Below are 19,307 nucleotides of genomic sequence, written 5' to 3' on the forward strand. Positions count from 1 at the left end.
CATCCAACGACACACAGTCTGTAGGAGTCAGAGAGAATCATTATAGAACCCATCCAACGAAACAAAGTCTGAGTGGGGAGTCTAGAGACTTTATATTAGATACATCTAATGAAACAGTCTGAGTGGGGAGTCTAGAGACTTTATATTAGATACATCTAATGAAACAAAGTCTGAGTGGGGAGTCTAGAGACTTTATATTAGATACATCTAATGAAACAAAGTCTGAGTGGGGAGTCTAGAGACTTTATATTAGATACATCTAATGAAACACAGTCTGAGTGGGGAGTCTAGAGACTTTATATTAGATACATCTAATGAAACAAAGTCTGAGTGGGGAGTCTAGAGACTTTATATTAGATACATCTAATGAAACACAGTCTGAGTGGGGAGTCTAGAGACTTTATATTAGATACATCTAATGAAACACAGTCTGAGTGGGGAGTCTAGAGACTTTATATGAGCACATTTAGCGACGCACCAGAAGCTATCCCGGATGTAGCTGAAGTAGCTAGATGTAGCCAAAACACTCCCGAGGTGATCGACAACAACGGGAGGTATGATTAATTCTACCGCGACTAGCGACGGGACCGAGGTGGGCCGTCTGACACATGATATTTTCTTAGAATTGGACGGAATGATTTAGATCAAGAGTTATTCACGTTTTAAGATTTTCGGTCTCATCGGCTAAAATGGGAGGGAACATTTTCAATGACGTCCCACCGGAAAATAACATCGAATGTTGCCCAACAGATGCTCCCAGCCTGTGGAGCGATGCGGTCGGTTTTGATGTCAATAAATCTCCGTCCTTTTATTAATCTCCGTCCTGAGCGCTGGCCGTTACTAATTGATAGAATGGAGAACTCGGACCGCGCGTACGAAGCGTATTCCCAGTTTGATCGTTTAATGAAAGACAGTTCGGTTTCCATGGCAGACTACATAATCGACTTTGAGCAGCGTTACAACCGAATTAAAAAGTACAACATGGTGCTTCCAGATGCGGTGTTAGCCTTCAAGCTGTTAGACACGGCCTGCCTCAATGAAAAAGACAGACAACTTGCACTAACGCAGAGATTTTCATAACTGAATCAGTGGGATCCGCCATCATAGACACTGCATGCACTCGTACTGTATGTGGGGAGAAATGGCTTGACAGTTATGTTAATGGGCTTAGTCAAGAGCAGGCAGACAAAATGATGAAGACAGAAAATTCCAGTTCCAGACCATTTCGTTTTGGAGATGGCAACTTGGTATATTCCACCAGAAAAGTGAAACTACCGGCCAAAATAGGACGCACAAAATGTCACATTGAGACAGAAGTGGTCAACGCTGACATTCCACTGTTACTGAGTAAATCTTCACTGAAGAAGGCAGGAACAGTTTTAGACATGGAGAATGACAGAGCAGTAATGTTTAAGCAGCAGATTCCTCTTGAGTTCACTATCTCAGGACACTACTGTGTGGACATAAGAGACAATGACGACACAACACGGCGAATGAAAGATGACGTGATACTCGCAGCGACAGCTGAAGATGAAGTCCTGACTGTGACGGAAAACATGTCTTCAGCCGAAAAGCGCACAGTCCTTCTCAAGCTACACAAACAGTTTGGCCACGCATCTGCAGACAGGCTGCAGAGGCTAATCCAGAGCTCGGGAAACAAAGACAAGGAATGCCTCACTATTTTGCAACAAATAGTACATGATTGTGACATATGTCAGAGATACAGCAAAGCGAAGCCGAAGCCAGCTGTTGGTCTGCCTCTAGCGTCAGAGTATAATGAAACGGTGGCGGTGGACCTGCACGAGTTGGAACCAGGAGTATGGTATCTACATGTGATTGACCAATTCACACGCTTCAGCGCAGTAAGTATTGTGAAAACAAAGAAAGCCTCTGAAATAGTCAACTCCCTCATCCACACATGGATAAGTGTTCACGGTCCCCCTCGGATTCTGTACAGCGACAATGGTGGGGAGTTCAATAATGCAGAGTTCAGGGACATGGCAGAAAACTTCAACATCGAGACGAGGACGACAGCAGGATACAGTCCCTGGAGCAACGGGCTGTTGGAAAGACATAATCAGACTCTCACTGACATCCTTCTGAAGGTGAGACAGGAAAACGGATGTGACTGGCACACTGCCCTAGACTGGGCTCTTATGGCTAAGAACTGTATGCACAGTGTTCATGGTTATAGCCCTCATCAACTGGTATTTGGTCAAAATCCTAATCTTCCATCTGTATTAATTGATAAACTGCCGTCACTGGAAGGCACTACAGTAAGTGCAAGGGTAGGACAACACATATCAGCGTTGCATGCTTCTAGGAAAGCTTTCACTGAAGCTGAATGTTCAGAGAGGATAAGGAGAGCACTACGTAAGCAGCTCAGACCCACAGGTGAAAAATATGAGACAGGAGACAAAGTATATTACAAACGCGCAGTACAGAGTGGAAGGGACCAGGGGTGGTTATTGGTCAGGATGGGGCTGTTGTATTTGTAAGACATGGTGGTATCCTTGTTAGAGTACATCATTTAAGGCTTAATAAGGTACACACACGTGTTCAAGATGAGGTTCTTACTGACACAAACAGTGAGACGATGGTACAGAACCAAGCAGCAGATGGTGAAAATACAGATGTAGTGAACAGAGCCACGGGTAGTTCATTTACTGAACAAAACACTGACAACGAACAGGAAAGTGACAGGGAGTCCAATGCAGGAGAGGGAGCACATACATTAGTGACTCAAAATGATGTGACACAAACTGAAATGGAGCACAATGTCTGTGATAATAACCCTGTTATTTCTGCAAGTGTCAATGTAAAAACAGGACAGACTGTAACTTTTATGAAAAGAGGTGAAAGTGTTCCATGTAGAGCTAAAGTCCTTAATAGGGCAGGCAAAGCCACAGGAGGGTACAAAAATTGGTATAACCTGCAATTTATTGAAAATGATGGGGGTCATGGTCAAAAGGAGGCAGTTGATCTGTCACGTGTGAATAGTCTCAGCATTGAATCCGATTCAGCAGTCAGGGATGCTGATGTACTTATAACAAAAGACATATCATTTGATGAAGCCAAACAAGTAGAGATTGATAACTGGATCAATAATGATGTTTTTGAAGAAGTTGAAGATGCAGGCCGAAAATGTGTTTCCACCCGTTGGGTCTGTAGTCTAAAAGAAACTGACAAGGGTATTGTACCTAAAGCTAGGCTTGTAGCCAGGGGTTTTGAGGAGTTTAATATTCAACAGCTGCAGAAAGATTCACCAACCTGTGCCTCTGAATCCCTGAGGTTATTGCTAGCAGTGATTTGCCAAAATCAGTGGAAAGTCCATATTATGGACATCAAATCTGCCTTTTTGCAAGGCATGGAGTTGTCAAGGGACATTCATGTCCGCCCACCCCCAGAAGGGACATTCATGTCCGCCCACCCCCAGAAGGCATGGAGTTGTCAAGGGACATTCATGTCCGCCCACCCCCAGAAGGCATGGAGTTGTCAAGGGACATTCATGTCCGCCCACCCCCAGAAGGGACAAGGGACATTCATGTCCGCCCACCCCCAGAAGCGAACAGAAAAGGGATTCTATGGAAACTAAAGAAATGTGTATATGGTCTTGCTGATGCTGATGCGTCACATAATAGAGAGAGAGTGAAATAAATCATGCTTAGCACGGGTGGTAAAGTGGATCCTGCAGTCTTTCATTGGTTAGATGACCAATGCAAAGTTAAAGGTGTACTGGCATGTCATGTGGCTCTCAACACTTTGTAACTGATGTGATTCCTCGACTGAAGTCTGCGTTCCATGTGGGACGCGAGGAACATGGGAATCTCTGCTATGTGGGATTGGATATAGTCACTATAAATGGTGTAATAGAGATGCATCAGCAGAGCTATATTGATAACATGCAACTCATTAATATGCAGCCAGCACGTGCTATACAAAGAGATTCAGCTCTTAGTGAAACAGAAAGAGAGCAGCTGAGATCGACAATAGGACAAATTCTTTGGGTTGCAATGCAAACCAGGCCTGATGTTATGTTTGATGTTTGTATTTTGGCATCCATTCTGAAAAATGCTACTGTACAGTCTATTCATGACACAAATAAGGTGATTCGTAAGCTTAAAGCTGAAAAGGTTACTCTGAAATATCAACATTTGGGTAATAATGATTCTTTGAACTTGACTGTTTTCAGTGATGCTTCGCTGGGGAACTTGCCAGATGGAGGTACACAAGGGGGAACATTGATCACACTCATGGGGGAAAGCGGGACGTTTTCTCCTCTCTGTTGGCAATCTAAGAGGATCAGACGCGTGGTGCGAAGCACCCTTGCGGGAGAAACTCTTGCCATGTCGGATGGAATAGACAATGCCATCTTCCTTGCCACCCTCTTTTCTGAGCTCACTACTGGGACTGCTGGATTGAATGTTCCCGCTTGGGTCTGTGTGACTGACAATCACTCCCTTTACGATGCCCTTAAGTCGACAAAACAGGTCACAGAGAAGAGACTTCGGTTAGACATAAGCGGCATCAAAGAGCTCATTCTGAGTAAAACAATCAAAAAGGTGCTCTGGTCAGTGACAAAAGCCCAACTTGCTGACTGTCTCACGAAGAAGGGAGCATCACCTCTAGTGCTCTTGAAAGCACTCCCTGAAGGACTATGGAATGTGGCCTAAATTGTTTAAAAAAAAAGAATGCTGATTGTATTTTTGTTATTTTCTTGAATGTTATTGAAATGCACTTTTCTTCTTTGCACTTTTTTTATTTTAAAGAAAGAGGGAGATTGTTAACTTGTGTTCCACTTTTACTCCTTTACGGTAATGTACCCTCTGAGGGAGATACGCAGTGGGCAGTGGGCGCAGGTAATCAGATGTGAATGGTGGAGGGAACAGCGTTTACATGTCGAGTCAGTGAACGGTGAATAAAGTCAGTGAACGGTGAATAAAGTGAATAAAGTCAGTGAACGGTGAATAAAGTGATCTACAACTGAATAAACGTTGTGTTTATTAAGACCTAATCAACACTGAGCGCTGGGCGTTACTAACTGATAGAATGGAGAACTCCGTCCTGAGCGCTGGGCGTTACTAACTGATAGAATGGAGAACTCCGTCCTGAGCGCTGGGCGTTACTAACTGATAGAATGGAGAACTCCGTCCTGAGCGCTGGGCGTTACTAACTGATAGAATGGAGAACTCCATCCTGAGCGCTGGGCGTTACTAACTGATAGAATGGAGAACTCCGTCCTGAGCGCTGGGCGTTACTGATAGAATGTAGAACTCCGTCCTGAGCGCTGGGCGTTACTAACTGATAGAATGGAGAACTCCATCCTGAGCGCTGGGCGTTACTAACTGATAGAATGGAGAACTCCGTCCTGAGCGCTGGGCGTTACTAACTGATAGAATGGAGAACTCCGTCCTGAGCGCTGGGCGTTACTAACTGATAGAATGGAGAACTCCGTCCTGAGCGCTGGGCGTTACTAACTGATAGAATGGAGAACTCCGTCCTGAGCGCTGGGCGTTACTAACTGATAGAATGGAGAACTCCATCCTGAGCGCTGGGCGTTACTAACTGATAGAATGGAGAACTCCGTCCTGAGCGCTGGGCGTTACTAACTGATAGAATGGAGAACTCCGTCCTGAGCGCTGGGCGTTACTAACTGATAGAATGGAGAACTCCGTCCTGAGCGCTGGGCGTTACTAACTGATAGAATGGAGAACTCCGTCCTGAGCGCTGGGCGTTACTAACTGATAGAATGGAGAACTCCGTCCTGAGCGCTGGGCGTTACTAACTGATAGAATGGAGAACTCCGTCCTGAGCGCTGGGCGTTACTAACTGATAGAATGGAGAACTCCGTCCTGAGCGCTGGGCGTTACTAACTGATAGAATGGAGAACTCCGTCCTGAGCGCTGGGCGTTACTAACTGATAGAATGGAGAACTCCGTCCTGAGCGCTGGGCGTTACTAACTGATAGAATGGAGAACTCCGTCCTGAGCGCTGGGCGTTACTAACTGATAGAATGGAGAACTCCGTCCTGAGCGCTGGGCGTTACTAACTGATAGAATGGAGAACTCCGTCCTGAGCGCTGGGCGTTACTAACTGATAGAATGGAGAACTCCGTCCTGAGCGCTGGGCGTTACTAACTGATAGAATGGAGAACTCCGTCCTGAGCGCTGGGCGTTACTAACTGATAGAATGGAGAACTCCGTCCTGAGCGCTGGGCGTTACTAACTGATAGAATGGAGAACTCCGTCCTGAGCGCTGGGCGTTACTAACTGATAGAATGGAGAACTCCGTCCTGAGCGCTGGGCGTTACTAACTGATAGAATGGAGAACTCCGTCCTGAGCGCTGGGCGTTACTAACTGATAGAATGGAGAACTCTGTCCTGAGCGCTGGGCGTTACTAACTGATAGAATGGAGAACTCCGTCCTGAGCGCTGGGCGTTACTAACTGATAGAATGGAGAACTCCGTCCTGAGCGCTGGGCGTTACTAACTGATAGAATGGAGAACTCCGTCCTGAGCGCTGGGCGTTACTAACTGATAGAATGGAGAACTCCGTCCTGAGCGCTGGGCGTTACTAACTGATAGAATGGAGAACTCCGTCCTGAGCGCTGGGCGTTACTAACTGATAGAATGGAGAACTCCGTCCTGAGCGCTGGGCGTTACTAACTGATAGAATGGAGAACTCCGTCCTGAGCGCTGGGCGTTACTAACTGATAGAATGGAGAACTCCGTCCTGAGCGCTGGGCGTTACTAACTGATAGAATGGAGAACTCCGTCCTGAGCGCTGGGCGTTACTAACTGATAGAATGGAGAACTCCATCCTTGCTGCTCGGGGTGTTAAACCGGTACTCTCCTTCTCCCAGGGGACGTGGAGCTGGTAGAACTGGTCAGAGTGATAGTTTTATAGTTATAAATACCTTGGTTAAATCGTGGTCCAGGTCCTCTCCTCCTTCCGGGGGACGTAGAACTGGCCACAGCCTTGACGTCCAGGTCAGAGTCGTAGTCCAGCAAGTCGAAGTAGATGCGAGGCTTAACGATGCGTTTGGGCTGCTTCCGGACCGACGGACTCTGGCTGTCGCCGTCCGGCAGAGCGGACGGGAACGGGACGGCTGCGTCGTCGTACTCCTCATCGTTACTGGACTGTCCCAGACTGATGGAGGACCGCCGACGCTTACCGTGACCTGAGGACGGGAACGATACAAGTTAAATAATGACCCTAACTTAACTAACCGTGACCTGAGGACGCCAGATGGGGCAGCAGATAGTACACTGGGTTCCCCCCTCCTGCTCCCATCTGGGAACTCTCAGGCAGACTCGATAGAGACACACGGGGACTACAAATGTCACGCCCTCAAATGAGACAGCGTCCCCACTTCTGGTCCGTTGGAACGGTGTACTGCAGGCCAGCCCATAGAAGTCCATTAAAATTCAACTGTAGTTAGCTTACTTTTAAAATAATATGAAATGAACTGAAGACTATATTGATTTGAATAAAAAATATGTTTCCAAATGTATGAAGTGTCTTTGTCAACATATATTGTTGTTTTCTCAATAGAGGATGTATTTCACATTTAATTTACCACTTGAATGAGTTACCCATAATGTTAACGGAGCAGAGGGGAGACGGCAGACAGAGAACCTGCCACTTTTAAGGGACGTCACTGCCTTTACGAGGCTACGAGCGCCGACTTTGAAGAGTGGAATTCTCAATATATATCCAGATCCCGACTGACTTTGTTATTCATGTCTATATTTTGAACATGGCTTACTATATATGTTCTACCTACCACGGAGCTCCGACGGTGTGTTTTACCGCGGTCAACTTGTTGTATAATTAACTTTGCTGAATAGTTGCATGGGAAAATAACCCAGCTAAATGGAGGAGTGACATCCTGACATTTTCAACTACCTAGTGAATTCTCCAGATGAGTATTAATAATAGTCTTGCAAGATGCTGTTTAGATCATTTTCAACAAATACATAGCATATAAAACGAAATACAACAAATATATCTGGGTATTGAAAACCTCAAGGGATGCAACCGTGACGTATATACCGTGCGACCACTTTGACTTGAGATTTACAATGCTAGCACTTTTCACAAACTGAGGATGTATATTGAGGTGGCAGGTATGTGACAGTGAAAAGGACAAATCAAACATATGGGACACTTTATTAGAACACAAAAAAAATCGCTATAGCCTCAGTAATGAACCAGTGAAATGAGGGTATTTTATGATGCCTCTCATAGGGATTGCATTGGCAGCTGCAGTACACAGTTGAAACGGACCAGAAGGGGGCGCTGCAGTACACAGTTGAAACGGACCAGAAGTGGGGCCGCTGTCTCATTTGGGGGCGTGACATTTGTAGTCCCCGTGTGTCTCTATGCTCCGGCCACCAAACGGCCTGGCCAATCAGTGGCAGCTAGAGGCGGGATCAAGGCAGGACTGTGTCTGCCTGAGAGTTCCCAGATGGGAGCAGGAGGGGGGAACCCTGTGTACTCTCTGCTGCCCCATCTGGCGGAGTCAGGTTAAACGTTACCGTGACCTGAGGGGGAACGATACAAGTTAAATAATGACGCTATCTCTTACCGTGACTAGGCTTTTGGCCAAATGGAGACATGTTATTAACCGGTTACCGTCAGGCCTTGCCAGCTGTTAAGGATACAAATGTGCTATTTTTTATCCTTTAAAAAAAATGCCAAATACAACAGGGGTTTTTTTTTAGTCCCAGTCCACCCAGACGGGTCCCAGTTAGGGTCCATTTGGTTCCATTTGTACACTCTGAGTTCAATTAACCCAATTTGTGCCCAGGACGTCTGTACACGTCTTAGGAAAAAAATAAACCTTTTTTTTTGGGGAGAAATCGGATGGGCACCCAGGTCGCTATTTAGAAAAACGAAAGGGCAACAATGATGTAACACAATGATGTAACACAATGATGTAACACAATGATGTAACACAATGACGTAACACAATGACGTAACACAATGACGTAACACAATGACGTAACACAATGATGTAACACAATGATGTAACACAATGATGTAACACAATGATGTAACACAATGATGTAACACAATGATGTAACACAATGATGTAACACAATGTGAAAGGGCACACAATGATGTAACACAATGATGTAACACAATGATGTAACACAATGATGTAACACAATGATGTAACACAATGATGTAACACAATGATGTAACACAATGATGTAACACAATGATGTAACACAATGATGTAACACAATGATGTAACACAATGACGTAACACAATGTGAAAGGGCACACAATGATGTAACACAATGATGTAACACAATGATGTAACACAATGATGTAACACAATGATGTAACACAATGATGTAACACAATGATGTAACACAATGATGTAACACAATGATGTAACACAATGATATAACACAATGATGTAACACAATGATGTAACACAATGATGTAACACAATGATGTAACACAATGATGTAACACAATGATGTAACACAATGATGTAACACAATGATGTAACACAATGATGTAACACAATGATGTAACACAATGATATAACACAATGATGTAACACAATGATGTAACACAATGATATAACACAATGATGTAACACAATGATGTAACACAATGTGCTAACATTGACTTTACTAAATACATGGAGGGTCCCACAGAGAGAAATAGAATAGAGAATAATGCATGTCAAACTGGAGAGAAATAGAAGAATAGAGAATAATGCATGTCAAACTGGAGAGAAATAGAAGAATAGAGAAAAATGCAGGTCAAACTGGAGAGAAATAGAAGAATAGAGAATAATGCAGGTCAAACTGGAGAGAAATAGAAGAATAGAGAATAATACATGTCAAACTGGGAGAACAGAGAGAAATAGAATAGAGAATAATGCAGGTCAAACTGGGAGAACAGAGAGAAATAGAATAGAGAATAATGCAGGTCAAACTGGGAGAACAGAGAAATAGAAGAATAGAGAATAATGCAGGTCAAACTGGGAGAACAGAGAGAAATAGAATAGAGAATAATGCAGGTCAAACTGGGAGAACAGAGAGAAATAGAAGAATAGAGAATAATGCAGGTCAAACTGGGAGAACAGAGAGAAATAGAAGAATAGAGAATAATGCAGGTCAAACTGGGAGAACAGAGAGAAATAGAATAGAGAATAATGCAGGTCAAACTGGGAGAACAGAGAGAAATAGAATAGAGAATAATGCAGGTCAAACTGGGAGAACAGAGAGAAATAGAAGAATAGAGAATAATGCAGGTCAAACTGGGAGAACAGAGAGAAATAGAAGAATAGAGAATAATGCAGGTCAAACTGGGAGAACAGAGAGAAATAGAAGAATAGAGAATAATGCATGTCAAACTGGGAGAACAGAGAGAAATAGAAGAATAGAGAATAATGCAGGTCAAACTGGGAGAACAGAGAGAAATAGAAGAATAGAGAATAATGTCAAACTGGGGGTCCTTGAAATTAAACGGGTTGAGAATTACTGCTAGGGCCATAATAATCTTCTCTCATGGGGGTCCCTGGCATTATGTCTTCAGATGGGGGTCCCTGGCATTATGTCTTCAGATGGGGGTCCCTGGCATTATGTCTTCAGATGGGGGTCCCTGGCATTATGTCTTCAGATGGGGGTCCCTGGCATTATGTCTTCAGATGGGGGTCCCTGGCATTATGTCTTCAGATGGGGGTCCCTGGCATTATGTCTTCAAATGGGGGTCCCTGGCATTATGTCTTCAGATGGGGGTCCCTGGCATTATGTCTTCAAATGGGGGTCCCTGGCATTATGTCTTCAAATGGGGGTCCCTGGCATTATGTCTTCAAATGGGGGTCCCTGGCATTATGTCTTCAAATGGGGGTCCCTGGCATTATGTCTTCAAATGGGGGTCCCTGGCATTATGTCTTCAAATGGGGGTCCCTGGCATTATGTCTTCAAATGGGGGTCCGCGGGGCTGATTAGTGTCAGTTTGGGGGTCCTTACCGTGAACCGGTTTGGGAACCAGTGGTCTAGAAGTGTTTCCAGACCATGGGAACCAGTGGTCTAGAAGTGTTTCCAGACCACATGTGTCCCAGCATCAGTAACAATGATATAGTCAATGCACATTAACAGCCAGGAGAGGGCACTGTTACTCCACACATGAAGTAGGTTTCTAAGACAGTGTGGCGTCCAGGGTGCCTCAGTCTAAAGGTGGCCTTACACTAGCCGATAATCGGGCATTTTTGACGCTCGGGGGGTGCCCGACTCAATCGATCTGCTCGGGGCCGCTCAAAGCGCGATCGGCCCGATCAACATCAAGAATGTTTGATATTTGCTCTGCCCCGCTCCGATTATCCTGTAGTGTGTGGTGCTATCAGATTTCAGATTGAAAAAAATCGGCTAGTGTAAGGCCACCTTTACATCTCCCTTTGGTTGAGTGGTTAAGACGTTGGCTCTCCACGCGGGTTCGAATCCCGGGTGTTACGCCACAGAGATAAAAGGGTTGTTGAATCCCGGGTGTTACACCAGCAGAGATAAAAGGGTTGTTGAATCCCGGGTGTTACGCCAGCAGAGATAGAAGGGTTGTTGAATCCCGGGTGTTACGCCAGCAGAGATAAAAGGGTTGTTTGAGATGAAACAGACTCACCTTTAGGGACAATCCTTCCACTGAGACGCCGTGCTTTCCTCTCCTCGATCTGATCACACCTCTTATACCTTAAATAGAATACAGGATAATTATACCTTAAATAGAATACAGGATAATTACACCTCTTATACCTTAAATAGAATACAGGATAATTATATCTCTTATACCTTAAATAGAATACAGGATAATTATACCTCTTATACCTTAAATAGAATACAGGATAATTATACCTCTTATGCCTTAAATAGAATACAGGATAATTATACCTCTTATACCTTAAATAGAATACAGGATAATTATACCTCTTATACCTTAAATAGAATACAGGATAATTATACCTCTTATGCCTTAAATAGAATACAGGATAATTATACCTCTTATACCTTAAATAGAATACAGGATAATTATACCTCTTATACCTTAAATAGAATACAGGATAATTACACCTCTTATACCTTAAATAGAATACAGGATAATTATACCTCTTATACCTTAAATAGAATACAGGATAATTATACCTCTTATGCCTTAAATAGAATACAGGATAATTATACCTCTTATACCTTAAATAGAATACAGGATAATTATACCTCTTATACCTTAAATAGAATACAGGATAATTACACCTCTTATACCTTAAATAGAATACAGGATAATTACACCTCTTATACCTTAAATAGAATACAGGATAATTACACCTCTTATACCTTAAATAGAATACAGGATAATTACACCTCTTATACCTTAAATAGAATACAGGATAATTATACCTCTTATACCTTAAATAGAATACAGGATAATTATACCTCTTATACCTTAAATAGAATACAGGATAATTATACCTCTTATACCTTAAATAGAATACAGGATAATTATACCTCTTATACCTTAAATAGAATACAGGATAATTATACCTCTTATACCTTAAATAGAATACATGATAATTATACCTCTTATACCTTAAATAGAATACAGGATAATTATACCTCTTATACCTTAAATAGAATACAGGATAATTATACCTCTTATACCTTAAATAGAATACAGGATAATTATACCTCTTATACCTTAAATAGAATACAGGATAATTACACCTCTTATACCTTAAATAGAATACAGGATAATTACACCTCTTATACCTTAAATAGAATACAGGATAATTATACCTCTTATACCTTAAATAGAATACAGGACAATTATACCTCTTATACCTTAAATAGAATACAGGATAATTATACCTCTTATACCTTAAATAGAATACAGGATAATTATACCTCTTATACCTTAAATAGAATACAGGATAATTATACCTCTTATACCTTAAATAGAATACATGATAATTATACCTCTTATACCTTAAATAGAATACAGGATAATTATACCTCTTATACCTTAAATAGAATACAGGATAATTACACCTCTTATACCTTAAATAGAATACAGGATAATTATACCTCTTATACCTTAAATAGAATACAGGATAATTATACCTCTTATACCTTAAATAGAATACAGGATAATTATACCTCTTATACCTTAAATAGAATACAGGATAATTATACCTCTTATACCTTAAATAGAATACAGGACAATTATACCTCTTATACCTTAAATAGAATACAGGATAATTACACCTCTTATACCTTAAATAGAATACAGGATAATTATACCTCTTATACCTTAAATAGAATACAGGATAATTATACCTCTTATACCTTAAATAGAATACAGGATAATTAGTGTGGTTGCCCAAAGGGCAACCAGACTATAGTAATTGTAACACTTTATTAGTGTGGTTGCCCTAAACCAGTGTGGTTGCCCTAAAGGGCAACCAGACTATTGTAATCGTAACACTTTATTAGTGTGGTTGCCCTAAAGGGCAACCAGACTATTGTAATAGTAACACTTTCTTTTCATTTACTGGAGTAACCCTAAACTTTGTATCACTACTCCTCCCACAGTTTTGACTGTACGCACTTGAGCCATATGTCAAATTGACCGGCTTCATCGGGAATGGTGTGCTTGTATTTTTTTAAGAGAAATGTTATATAGTTTAATTGATATGAATTTATTAGTGATTTAAATTTCCCCATTGACATGAATGGGAAAGTGCGAAAAATAACATTCAAGTATTTTTTCCTCGGAGACTGTAAGGGCTATAGTTACAAAACTTGGAGGCTAGGTTCATAATAATTACTAAAATTAATTAACTTATAATGTTATCGTTCGGCCTCATGGTGGCGCTATAACAGCCCACTTTACCTTTTGGCTTATAACTCTTGAACCGTAGGTCGTAAAATCAAAATTATTTTTCCCTGGCTTCCTTGGGTCATGACGCATCTCCCCATATAGGCCACGCCCATTTGCGTCATGATAGATTTTCCGCCATTTTGAATTTTCTCCAAAACACACTTTTTGTTCCTCCTCCTACAGATTTCGTCCAAATCTCACAAAAATCGGCACACATGATCTCAGGACCCATCCGATTAAAACACCAACTGCAGAATTTTGGTAGTGCGTATCGTTCGGCCGTAATCGTGTCCGAAGATAGTAGGAGGGGTCTATTTTACAAAAAATGCCATAAATCACGAACGAAATGTCCAATCCAGCCCAAATTTTAATCACATGTCGCGGGTGGTTCAATCAACCAAGTACCAAAAGCAATTCTATTTTCATCCATAGGGGGCGCCGCAAATGCGAGAAATGTAACCGTTTGTCGCAAAAACATGATTTTTGGGGGGATAATTCCCCTCCGAATTACTTACGCATGATTGCAGGGGTGACATGACATTGTAATTGGCTGGCAATATCAGTGGGAGGGGCATATGTAAGCCACTGCGGCAACCACACTTTGCAATTTTTTAAAATTGCGACCTTTCTAGTTATTATTTCTAGAGTAACCCTAAATTTCAGACTACTACTCCTCTCACAGTTTTGACTGTATGCACTTGAGCCATATCTCAAATTGACCGGCTTCATCGGGAATGGTGTGCTTTTTAAGAGAAATGTTATATAGTTTAATTGATATGAATTTATTAGTGATTTAAATTTCCCCATTGACATGAATGGGAAAGTGCGAAAAATAACATTCAAGTATTTTTTCCTCAGAGACTGTAAGGGCTATAGTTACAAAACTTGGAGGGGAGGTTCATAATAATTACTAAAATTAATTAACTTATAATGTTACAAATGTAACCGTTTGTCGCAAAAACATGATTTTTGGGGGGATAATTCCCCTCCGAATTACTTACGCATGATTGCAGGGGTGACGTGACATTGTAATTGGCTGGCAATATCAGTGGGAGGGGCACATGTAAGCCACTGCGGCAACCACACTTTGCAATTTTTTAAAATTGCGACCTTTCTAGTTATACCTCTTATACCTTAAATAGAATACAGGATAATTATACCTCTTATACCTTAAATAGAATACAAGATAATTATACCTCTTATACCTTTAAAACACATTAAGAATATATCTCTTATACCTTTAACAAAATATAGGATAATCAGCCAGCCAAACTTACAGACAGACAGACAGACAGACAGACAGACAGACAGACAGACAGACAGACAGACAGACAGACAGACAGAAACTTACACGCAGCACTGTCTCTTGGTGTTGGGTCCGCCGAACTTGGGCTTGTCCAGACAGTTCATGCACTCTCCACAGTCGTCCTCGTGGTTGCATCCTTTGCAGACGCCACAGCGTCGAGAGCGGTAACCAAACGGACCCAGACCCTTCTTCTTGACCAGACTGGACACCTTCTTGACCTTGGTGACCTTCTGGTCCGACAGCACGGGGCTGTCCGACTCGTCTGGGGAGCCCGCGTCTGCAAGGAGAACACACTGTTCACTGACCAGTCTGTCTGACCAAACCCCTGACTGACCACACTACTGGGGCTTCAGAATAAAAGAGGCCATGTCTTTCCGGCACCCCAGAGCTTCTATTTTGAAGGCATCCCGGCACCGATTGTGTTAACCCATTTTGGGCGGGAACCCCTTTTGGTGTAGAAACATAGCCGTTTCAGAAAACTGTCAGGATGTAGAAGACATTTTTAGAATCTGATCTCAGGTCAAAATGGGTTAAAGGCATAGTGAAACGGAAATGGTGGACATTTTATTTTGAAGTTTCAGACGGTCTCAAGTTGAAACACCGCTATGAAGTTTCTGAACCAATCAGAGCGTCGCATCCCTTCAGGGGATGGGACGGTAGCTAGGGACGGGTAGCTATGCTACGCAGGACAGCGTGTGGAATCTGTGGATGTTTGTTTACAAATCTGATAGTCGGCCAGCTTTACCAGTTTACTCTTAATGTGGCTTATTTCTACCCTATAATGTTTTCAGATACATTTTTAGCGTGATGATTAAGTTGAAACCGAGTAATACACTCTCTGGATGTTATCTTGAATGGGAATACAAACGGAAGATGTCTGTAATCAGTAGCAGCTGTGCAGCCTGTGCTGGACGGATGCGGAGATATGGGGAATTAAACGGGTGAGCTTCATTTTTATTGGCTTTTATCGATGTTGGCCTCGACACGTCATCACGCAGCACGTTTTCGTTTTCAGGAAGTAATACAAAATATATTTTTATGGACGTTTGATATAAAAACACACAAAAATGAGAATTTTCCCATTTTTTTGGCATCCATTGTTAGGTATGACCATATGATGACCACGGATATGGTCTAAAAGTGTACACCTTTAAGGGACAGGGTAACAGTACCTTTGGGGACAGAGGAGGGGGAGATGCCCGTCCTCTCGTGGAGGGGCAGAGCGCTCAGTCTGGGTAACAGTACCTTTGGGGACAGAGGAGGGGGAGATGCCCGTCCTCTCGTGCAGGGGCAGAGCGCTCAGTCTGGGGATGTCTTAAGGGACAGGGTAACAGTACCTTTGGGGACAGAGGAGGGGGAGATGCCCGTCCTCTCGTGCAGGGGCAGAGCGCTCAGTCTGGTTAAGGGACAGGGTAACAGTACCTTTGGGGACAGAGGAGGGGGAGATGCCCGTCCTCTCGTGCAGGGGCAGAGCGCTCAGTCTGGGGATAGGGACAGGGTAACAGTACCTTTGGGGACAGAGGAGGGGGAGATGCCCGTCCTCTCGTGCAGGGGCAGAGCGCTCAGTCTGGGGACAGGGTAACAGTACCTTTGGGGACAGAGGAGGGGGAGATGCCCGTCCTCTCGTGCAGGGGCAGAGCGCTCAGTCTGGGGATGTCTTGAGGGACAGGGTAACAGTACCTTTGGGGACAGAGGAGGGGGAGATGCCCGTCCTCTCGTGCAGGGGCAGAGCGCTCAGTCTGGGGATAGGGACAGGGTAACAGTACCTTTGGGGACAGAGGAGGGGGAGATGCCCGTCCTCTCGTGCAGGGGCAGAGCGCTCAGTCTGGGGACAGGGTAACAGTACCTTTGGGGACAGAGGAGGGGGAGATGCCCGTCCTCTCGTGCAGGGGCAGAGCGCTCAGTCTGGGGACAGGGTAACAGTACCTTTGGGGACAGAGGAGGGGGAGATGCCCGTCCTCTCGTGCAGGGGCAGAGCGCTCAGTCTGGGGATGTCTTAAGGGACAGGGTAACAGTACCTTTGGGGACAGAGGAGGGGGAGATGCCCGTCCTCTCGTGCAGGGGCAGAGCGCTCAGTCTGGGGTTAAGGGACAGGGTAACAGTACCTTTGGGGACAGAGGAGGGGGAGATGCCCGTCCTCTCGTGCAGGGGCAGAGCGCTCAGTCTGGGGATGTCGTCGGGGACCAGCGCCCGCGGCTGACCCAGGACCACCGCCGCTGCGCGGCACACATGCTTGATCCGCGGGCCGCCCGCCCTCCGGAACTCCTGACACACCGGAGAGAGGTGTTGGACCTGGAGGACACAGACACATCACTACTGACACTACTGACACGCTGGAGAGAGGTGTTGGACCTGGAGGACACAGACACATAACTACTGACACTACTGACACGCTGGAGAGAGGTGTTGGACCTGGAGGACACAGACACATAACTACTGACACGCTGGAGAGAGGTGTTGGACCTGGAGGACACAGACACATAACTACTGACACTACTGACACACTGGACTACTGACACACTGGACTACTGACACACTGGAGAGAGGTGTCGGACCTGGAGATACACAGACACATAACTACTGACACACTGGAGAGAGGTGTCGGACCTGGAGATACACAGACACATAACTACTGACACGCTGGAGAGAGGTGTTGGACCTGGAGGACAGACACATAACTACTGACACGCTGGACTACTGACACACTGAACTACTGACACACTGAACTACTGACACACTGGAGACACAAAGTCTACGTGAGACTACAGTTCTGAACAGGCCTGCAAATTAAGACCCTGCCCTAACTGAGCCCTAACTGATCACGCCCCGGCCCGGCCCGACGAATTAGGGTAGATTTTAGGCCCGACCCGGCCCTGAAACGTCAGGCCTTGTCAGTTTCTGGCAGAGTTTGAGAACTCTACGTGAGCCTACCTCAGCCCATTCTACATGAGACTACCTCAGCCCGTTCTACATGAGACTACCTCAGCCCGTTCTACATGAGACTACCTCAGCCCGTTCTACATGAGACTACCTCAGCCCGTTCTACATGAGACTACCTCAGCCCGTTCTACATGAGACTACCTCAGCCCGTTCTACGTGAGACTACCTCAGCCCGTTCTACGTGAGACTACCTCAGCCCGTTCTACATGAGACTACCTCAGCCCGTTCTACATGAGACTACCTCAGCCCGTTCTACATGAGACTACCTCAGCCCGTTCTACATGAGACTACCTCAGCCCGTTCTACATGAGACTACCTCAGCCTGTTCTACATGAGACTACCTCAGCCCGTTCTACATGAGACTACCTCAGCCCGTTCTACATGAGACTACCTCAGCCCGTTCTACATGAGACTACCTCAGCCCGTTCTACATGAGACTACCTCAGCCCGTTCTACATGAGACTACCTCAGCCCGTTCTACATGAGACTACCTCAGCCCGTTCTACATGAGACTACCTCAGCCCGTTCTACATGAGACTACCTCAGCCCGTTCTACATGAGACTACCTCAGCCCGTTCTACATGAGACTACCTCAGCCCGTTCTACATGAGACTACCTCAGCCCGTTCTACATGAGACTACCTCAGCCCGTTCTACATGAGACTACCTCAGCCCGTTCTACATGAGACTACCTCAGCCCGTTCTACATGAGACTACCTCAGCCCGTTCTACATGAGACTACCTCAGCCCGTTCTACATGAGACTACCTCAGCCCGTTCTACATGAGACTACCTCAGCCCGTTCTACATGAGACTACCTCAGCCCGTTCTACATGAGACTACCTCAGTCCTTATGCTACATGAGACTACCTCAGCCCGTTCTACATGAGACTACCTCAGCCCGTTCTACATGAGACTACCTCAGCCCGTTCTACATGAGACTACCTCAGCCCGTTCTACATGAGACTACCTCAGCCTGTTCTACATGAGACTACCTCAGCCCGTTCTACATGAGACTACCTCAGCCCGTTCTACATGAGACTACCTCAGCCCGTTCTACATGAGACTACCTCAGCCCGTTCTACATGAGACTACCTCAGCCTGTTCTACATGAGACTACCTCAGCCCGTTCTACATGAGACTACCTCAGCCCGTTCTACGTGAGACTAC

General features: G+C 44.4%; 1 protein-coding gene across 1 annotated transcript in view; it reads right to left on the minus strand.

Annotated features, from left to right (window-relative positions):
- The window catches only part of LOC306925206 (histone-lysine N-methyltransferase 2A-like), a 167,316-nt gene that overhangs the window by 81,841 nt on the left and 66,168 nt on the right, over positions 1–19,307 (minus strand). The window contains 5 exon segments of the mRNA XM_079503897.1: positions 50–68; positions 6,917–7,180; positions 11,644–11,711; positions 15,245–15,476; positions 17,305–17,491. Of these exon segments, the coding sequence (XP_079360023.1) occupies positions 50–68; positions 6,917–7,180; positions 11,644–11,711; positions 15,245–15,476; positions 17,305–17,491 (770 nt within the window).

The sequence above is a fragment of the Electrona antarctica genome (assembly GCF_951216825.1).
Source record: "Electrona antarctica genome assembly, chromosome: 6".
Classification (NCBI taxonomy): Eukaryota; Metazoa; Chordata; class Actinopteri; order Myctophiformes; family Myctophidae; genus Electrona; species Electrona antarctica.